The following is an 8104-nucleotide window of genomic DNA, read 5'->3' as shown; positions in this document are numbered from 1 at the left end:
ATTCAGATCCTCTTATCAACTACCTACCCAGCTGGGGGTTTCTTTCTTTTTTTTTTTTTAATTAAAAAAAGAAAGAAAAAGGAAGAGGCAGCTTTTATTTTCTGGTCTAACTATCAGAGGAAGTATGGACCCCACTTGCAGCAAGCTGAACAACAGAAGTTCCTGAAAACCTTTTATCATAGAGCTTACTAAACACACTTCCTCAGAACCACAAGCATCTGTAGGACTACAAAAAAAAAAGTTACATGAGTGAATAACAATTGTTTTCACTCCGATATTCTTTTCTACAACTTGATGCAGAGTAGGGATAAACACTTCTGGATTTGATACGCAGGAAAGCTACAGAGGTGTCACTACTTTCTGCAAGCTCTCACAAGGTATTTCATAATCGCTAGCGAACATGGCAACACTGGACTTCTTTCAGTGAAACTGTGTCTTAGGGGATTTCTTAGGGGAGTTCATCCAGTAAGACATTCGAAATAGACAAGGTGGCAAATAAAAGCGTGCTCCATTACCTTCTTAATTGACATTACTAGTCTACAGTGTGGATGGTTATGCACTTTTGTAAGAACACATGAAAACCAGGCTTGGCATATACCTACCCGTGCTGCTCGAAGCTCTGAAATCAATTCTGTGAAACTCTGATTTCTGGCTGGTTCAGAATTCTGAACAATCTCTGACTGGATATTATTAGTCTTCTCTATCTTTTCTCTAAACAGTAACAGCAAAAATATTTATGTAATGCAGTGACTTGGTGTCATACTGAAAAAACAAACACACCCTCCCTCCCCACCGGTACAAAGTCAATCTGTGCGGCCTTAAAACAAAGAAGGAAGCAAATATACAGTACATCTTTATACCAAAAAATATCATCTGTAAGCTCACCTTGCACAAACTTCTTGGTTGGAATTACACAAGGGAGGGAAACAAAACCTACTGTGCTTCAGCAAAACTCATTTAAGGAGAAGATTTGTAAATTAGGAATACACACAGTTGCCAAGTTTTTTCCTCATTACTAGCACAGGATGCAAATCCTACTGGACCCACACTGCAGTGAATCTAATGGTTCCTCCACTACCAGGATCTCTTGCGACCCCTAATCTACTGTGTATCTTATGGCAGTATCAAAACATTTTGACATGTGAGCGGAGCCATACTACCAGAACAAGTGTAGCATACATATTTCCCTCTGATAGGAATATATGAATTGTAGCATTGAGATAATCTCCAAATGGAAAACTCTAGTCTCCCCACAGATCTGTGGGATCATCAAGAAGACTAAGAATTAAGTGCCCATAGCCAGCATAAATCAGTTCTCAAAGGAAAAAACAAACCCACAAACCCAAGAAACACTGGAAAACAGGCACCTGACAGACTCTGCAGTCCTTCTTCATAAATAATAATAAACATGGATGAAAACTCCAGAGATTTTAGGTTAGGTGTTTCAGTAAGCCTACCTTATGGCTGTTAATTCAGACATTAAACACTGATTCTCCTTAAACATCCGTTCCTCATTTTTTTTGTTTTGAATCTGCAGCTCTTTCATTTGTTTGTATAACCTCTCATTTTCCTAAAATGAGACAAAGTTAAAGAATGTTCTTAAATTACTGGTTTATCTAGTTCAAAAACAATTGTCTATGACTTGCATAGTTGGCCTACCGAAACCATGGAAGCAAACACGTTTTATCACCAAGTTTCTAAAACGCATATCTACTTCCATTATCTTCATGCTAAAGTAGTATACAGTAACCTCTACAATCTTGTCCAAGACTCTGCTCACTCTGGAGAACCTAGGCCAGTTCCGCTAAGAAGCTATCCCAACTCTATTTTAAAACCACGTACATGGATGGGTGCTGACAGAACAGAGCTCAGCCTGCCCATGCTCCAGTCCTGAGGACAAAACCATCACTGATCCAGGATGCTCACAGCCTCTCCGGCAGAACACTGTGCCTATACCAAGAAAAGCCGCTGAGCACCAGCTGGAAGCTGGTTAAACTAACCTATTTGACTTTACAGCTGCAAGTATTCAAAAGGATTATCAAGCTTGCATTATCTATTGCTACATTTGACCAAGTAGTAAAAATCAGGCACACTAATGAGTGTTCCTCGAAATCAGCAGCTCCGATTCTGTGAAAAATATCTTAAAAATAGAACACTCCAGATTTCTAATATTGCTTAAAAATACTAGTTTTCTACTACATTTTGGGGAAAAAATGTGTTTGCTTATTGGCCATAAAGTATTTTCCCAAGTCAGCATATTTTTACAACTTAGAACAGTTAAATGGAATCATGCAGAAACTTTGTCCAAACTAGACATGTGTGAAACACTCTTGAAACATGCAATACATGTTTGGTAAACATGTCAAATACATGTGTGCCCTTCACACCTAAATTTCATCCACTTTTTATATAGCAAGATAAATGTATTCCACGGAAAGTTAGTAACCATTAAACAGTTTTGTTTCAGAAACGGGCTAGAACACAGCGCAACATTCTGAGAGGTTTACCTGTTGATAACCTTGAATAATGACCTCTTGATCTTCAATTTCTTTTTGTATTTGTGCCAGTTTCTCTTCAGTGACAGGAACTGCTGCTGTATGATGGGTCCACCTCTTTTCTTTAGTCAGCTCTTCCGTACTTCTTAACTTTCAGAAAGAAAAAGACAGTAAGAAAATTGTTAGCAATACGGAATTCTCTACAACACTACTCTGATAACATAAATAGGTCAATCTTTTCATTAAGGTATGAAAGCAGACCAATGAGCCAGTCTTATTACTGGAGTTTTACAGAAGCAGGAACAAAGGGAAAAGTGAACAAAGTTTTACCCTTCCTCCTCTAGTCTTATGTATCTGGACAGGAGGGTATAGTGGAATAGTCTTGGGAATATGCCACACAGACAAAATTCAACACTCAAAAAGGCATCCAAAAAACCCCTATACCTCAACATATAGAACTTACCTATAACAAGTGGTATCTGTTAATCTCTTTAAAAAAAAGTTAAATCTTTGAAAAAAACCTGCTGCAGAACTCTCAAAATAGCAAACTAAAGCATGATGTTGTATGGGCAATAAATGCAACAGTGGGTATGCATTTACAAACTAGCAGAGTCTGTGTAAACCTGGATTTTCTGCTCATTGACAACTCTGTAAAATCACACCAAATTTTCAGAAGCAATGTTTTTCCTTTTATATAGTAATGGGGTACAAGATGATAGAAGTACCTTACTCTGAAGAATGTAGTTTTCCTGACCCAACCGAGAAAGCTCCTTTTCATGCTGTGTTTTCAATTCTGCTATCTTTGTCTCTATCTCTTTCTCTTTTCGTGAAACCTTGCTGGTTAGCTGTTCTATCAAATCACGAGCTGTGCTCAGGTCCTCCTCTGCAACTTGCAGTCGTTTTAGCAAATACAGTTCTCTATCGCAATTTCTGACAGGAGAAAATGATAAATCCTAATGAAGAGAAAAATTCAGGGAAACATTACACTGAGGTGGTTGTTCACCAAAATTTCTGCTCATCAATTTTATTTATCTGGCTTGTCTGGCTCTCAACAACTACAAAAGGCACTTGAAACCCAACACCCCTCCCGACATTCTAATAGCAAAACCTCCTGCATTTACCTTACTGAGCTTTCTTCTCATTTCTGAAATACATATGAAGAAAACAAGCTAAAAAGCCAACATGAAACAAACACTTCTCATATGAGAGCCAGTACACACTGCAAATTATTCTATCATGCATCTTATTTTTTGAAAAGCAGTAATGATTTAGGTATTTAATGAATAATTTTTTTTTTTATAGTTTATAAGGAAGAAGGAAAATCCATCTCGGTACTGCAAATTCAGTCATCTTGGAGTAGTCAGAAGATATATTAAATATCGAATGCAATGCAAATAGAAAAAAACCCCAAACACTAGTACTATTTAATGTCTACAACAGAATACTTCTACTTAAAGTTCTGTTTAAAATTTTCCCCTTTTCTACTACGAAAAGCAAAAAGTAATATTTGATTAAAGGTAAATCTTTATTCCAAGATTTCAGCATTTGCCAATCTTGGGATAATTATTAAGAGTAAGGTTTGCAAACCAAGTTGTACATACTACAACTAGGACTGATTATTACTTACATGCTGACACTGCCTGCAAAAATCCACAGCCTGGTGTCCAAGATTATTAACAACTGCTTGGCCAGACATAACTCTGTTAATACTTCCCTTCGCAGTTGGTTCACTTGTTGCAGATTTTATTATCCTAGTAGCAAATAAGGCTTCTTCATTTAGACAGAAAGTAAAATAGAACTAAATTAAATTCAGAATTTAATGTTCAGAATTTAATAATTTTTTTTTTAATCTATTAATGTGATCCATCCCTTAGGCATAAAAATTAAGTATTCTACAACCTGAACTTTGAATTAAATACAGAAACTTGAGAGCAGGGAGACATTATGGAAAACACTGCCTTTTTTTTTAAAGTAAGGACCTGATGATAAAACAAATCCAAGGGCATAACTGAAACAATTAGCTGGATAATAATTTCATCATTAAACAAGGTTAACCTCAGTTCTCTGCTCAAGAAATGGCCAGTTACCCAAGTATTCAGAAATAAAATATGTTTCAAGGTATGGTGAAGATTAAGACACAGCAATTTTCAAAATGGACTGTGGAGTGCTGACAGCATACAAAGACATGCAGCATGTATTTGTTGCATCAAATAACAACCTGACTGGAATTTAAAAATGAGGCAGGTTCCCCCTAGAGAGAAACTAACATACATGAACTCTTCACACCTTAGTTTTCTGAAATACAGATAGTAACTACATTTTTGCCTATAGTAATTTAAGTTAAGAGCTTCTGCTTAGAAATGTTATACCTGAAAACAAACAGGCAATGATCATTTTCCAAATCTAGTATTTTTACATTCCTCACACTATCCCCTCACTCAAAGGTTCCCCCTTGGCACTGATGACTAGGGGATAGTTTGATTCAATGCAATTCTCTTCCTAGCTAAAGAGGTTCCTGCAGAATGTGTCCCAGTGAGATTAACTTCTGAAGTCACCTGAAACTGCTGTGGAGAATGGTTATGGCTAGAGAGGGAAGGACATGTTTGAATGAGGCTAGTGGTCTCATTTTCTTCGGACTTGTCATTCACATTACCACCTCCATCCGGCTGTACACCTCCTCTTCTTCAGGGAGTTCCACAGCAAGGCACCGAGGAATTAAGGTCCCTTAGTTTGACAGCTGCCACTGAAGCAGCTCCCTAAGATGGACAACATATTCCTAAACCGCTTTTCCCAATGCTACTTGCACGGTTTATAAAAGCAGTCAAAGCTAGAAGTGTGTTAAAACCTGGGCATCTATAGAGTTATTTTCCCATGCCTCAGAGATAGCAAACATCATCTGCATAGATGCTAAGCTCAGTTATCTCAGGGAACTCTTCAAGCTTTATGCCAAAATAAAAAAGTTTAGTCCTTCACTTGCAACTCAGATTTCACAGAAGGACATTGGTGTTCTACTTCCCTTAGCATTACAAGAGACAGGAACGGAAGATAGGACTTTCTTTTCAGTGCTTTCATTGTACTTTAGGAAAGCAAAGAGAAAAAGAAGCAGCTGGGAGTAGAAATTTGGCATCACGCAATGAAGTTAGTGTGTCAGCAAATTTTTGCATTTATTGTAAAGAAAAGGTAACTTGTAGACACTTATTTTTGAACACAAGATTTTTTCATTGTTTTGGGGCTACTGGTGAACAATAGGTAGGTCTCACAGAGGTTGTGTATGTGGATGGAAAAGAAACAGAATTACAGTGCAAAGCTTTATTTAAAAGTCTCTCTTCCAGCAACTTCATGCTGATTTAGAAAAAAATTTAGTACTTAATTGAATTTGAGTTTAGATTTCTTTCACACCATTCTGTTTTTTTCTTTTTTTCTTTAAAAGCATGAACAGCAAAGCTCTTTGGCTTTTAAAGCTCAGACTCCTTACAACAGAATTACCTTTAGATCTTGCTCTATCTGCAGGAATTCTGGCTTTCACACTGGTCTTTTTGGAAGTTTCTTTTGGTGCTTTCTTTTCATTAGCTGGAAAAGACTGTTTTGAGAGTGAAGTGGGTCTGCCATACCCAGAACTTCTAACCACCCCATGAGGACCATACAAAGATTTCTTTTTATGTAAAGGTGCTGGACTTCTGATATTCTTGTTTAACGTTGGTTTAGTTGTCATTGATTCTGATCGTTCATTCTTCAAGGGACAAGACCAAACAGCCTGTGACAGAGCACATTTGTTTAAAACAAATTTTAGGCTCTAGTGTAATCTGAAGGTAGCTTTCACTACCAGAATTACACAGCTTTAAGACTTGGCACAGTGGGAAGCATTATTTTTAACCAAATTAACATTTTGCAGAATGGTACTACTTCAGAAGTATACACGGTGCAAATATTTTATACTGACTCCATTTAATTATTCTGGGATGTTGCAATACATTGCAGGATCTTTAGCTTACTAAAGCAGGTAGCTCTTGACTAAAGACTAATCACAGTGAATACAGAAACCCAGCAATGAAGAGAGAAACAGTGGCAGACAGAGGAACTCAGACCAGCAAATGAGAAAGCTTAGCCTGTTGGCCACCAAGATGAACCTTGCAGGCAGAAGAGGTGACCACCTAAGGGAATGTGGGGCTAATTTAGGGAATGCAAGGAGGATTTGGGGATACAGAAGGAAAATTCGGGATTATGTAAATCTTGTAACAATGTTTGAAAAGATTGTAAAAATGTGCAAAAATTACATCATGTTTAGGGAAAGGACAAGAACTAGGTACAGATTAAGGTGGATCAAGTAGCAACAAGTGTGGGAAATAGAGGGGAAAAGAAGATTACAGAAGCTGGCGACATGACCAGGTTGCTGGTCAGTACACTTGTCTGACCAAGTCCTACACTGGTCATTGCAGTCTCTCCTATATTCCTATTGAACAGTATTTCTAACCATCCTCTCTGTAGGTGTGGTCTCTATTCTCAGCCTGTATGTGTTTACACACATCCCCCAAATGAGAATGTGTGCTCAGACTCGCTACTAGCTTGAGCTGGGGACATGGAATCACAGCAGCCTTGCACATACTGGGCTGGGACAGGAAAAATCCTGCTGGTCCTGCAGTCCACTGGATTTGGCTACCTCTAACAATAGCAATAATAATGTGAGAGTTTCAAGAAAAACAGCAAGTCTCTCAAATTGTAAACATCAGAGAATAATCAAATGACAAGCAGTCTAAAAGTATACAAATTTTAAATATATTTCCATTTAATAAAAATCTGGTTGATATTACTTACTTGTTTAGTTTTGCTGCCTTGTGAAAGCGGAGAGTCTTGTACTATTTTTTCTCTTGGTACATCAGGCTGTACTTTCCTGGTCTGAATTTCTTTTCCTGGAAAGTTATCATCACTCACAGCTGTCTGCAGAAAGATGCTCTCTCCTCCGTTAATTTTTTCAAGTAAGTTTGTCTCCCAAACGGTATTAGCCTGGTGCTCTTTAAAGGGTGAGTGGCCGACGAGGTTATTTGCTGTGCTGCCTACCAGCTTCACAGGACTACAAGAGAAAGGATAAAGTCATATATGAGTTTTGCCCTTTGCTTTTCTATCACTCTAGAAGAAGTGGGACATTTTTCCTTTAGGTATCAGCTGTAAAGACTGCTTGAATTTGAAAGAGCCACTAGGCTTCTTTTAAGAACGACCTTGCAGATTTAGTTGCACAGATTCACTCATGCTGTGGAACAGAGCCATTTCCCAGCAGCAAGTGTTTTTGTAGAGGCACCAAACTCAGTTACAAGATTAACACCTGCAAGCATGCAATTAATGCTTATAAAACAATGAATGGTAATTTCTGCTTGGTGCAGTTATGCTATAAGCTCTCAAAACTCATTTTCTAAGCATAACCTGTTTCTGACAGTTCCAGGGCTTGTGCTTTCTGCCCTAGACACAACAGTTGGAGCAAACCAGTAGAGGTATGGAGTGCAGGTTAGTAAGAACTATGAGAGCAAGCAGAATAAGAGGATTTCACCTTAGATTAGGGAAGTTGGAGAGCTAGTATAGGATGTGGGCTGAAGTCCATGTGTGGGAGAAGGGAAAGA

At 38.0% G+C, this 8104-nt stretch overlaps 1 protein-coding gene across 1 annotated transcript in view; it reads right to left on the bottom strand.

The window, feature by feature from the left end:
• CEP162 (centrosomal protein 162kDa) overlaps positions 1–8104 on the bottom strand; it is a 48263-nt gene that overhangs the window by 15421 nt on the left and 24738 nt on the right. The window contains exons 12-18 of the mRNA XM_010144040.1: positions 7308–7563; positions 5982–6249; positions 4123–4265; positions 3221–3448; positions 2508–2645; positions 1458–1570; positions 603–711 (exon numbers count right to left, since the gene is read on the bottom strand). Coding sequence (XP_010142342.1) covers positions 603–711; positions 1458–1570; positions 2508–2645; positions 3221–3448; positions 4123–4265; positions 5982–6249; positions 7308–7563 — 1255 coding nt within the window. The remainder of the gene's footprint in view (positions 1–602; positions 712–1457; positions 1571–2507; positions 2646–3220; positions 3449–4122; positions 4266–5981; positions 6250–7307; positions 7564–8104) is intronic.

Source organism: Buceros rhinoceros, unplaced genomic scaffold (genome assembly GCF_000710305.1).
Source record: "Buceros rhinoceros silvestris isolate BGI_N320 unplaced genomic scaffold, ASM71030v1 scaffold8579, whole genome shotgun sequence".
NCBI lineage: Eukaryota > Metazoa > Chordata > Aves > Bucerotiformes > Bucerotidae > Buceros > Buceros rhinoceros.
This window is presented reverse-complemented; position numbering and strand designations above follow the sequence as displayed.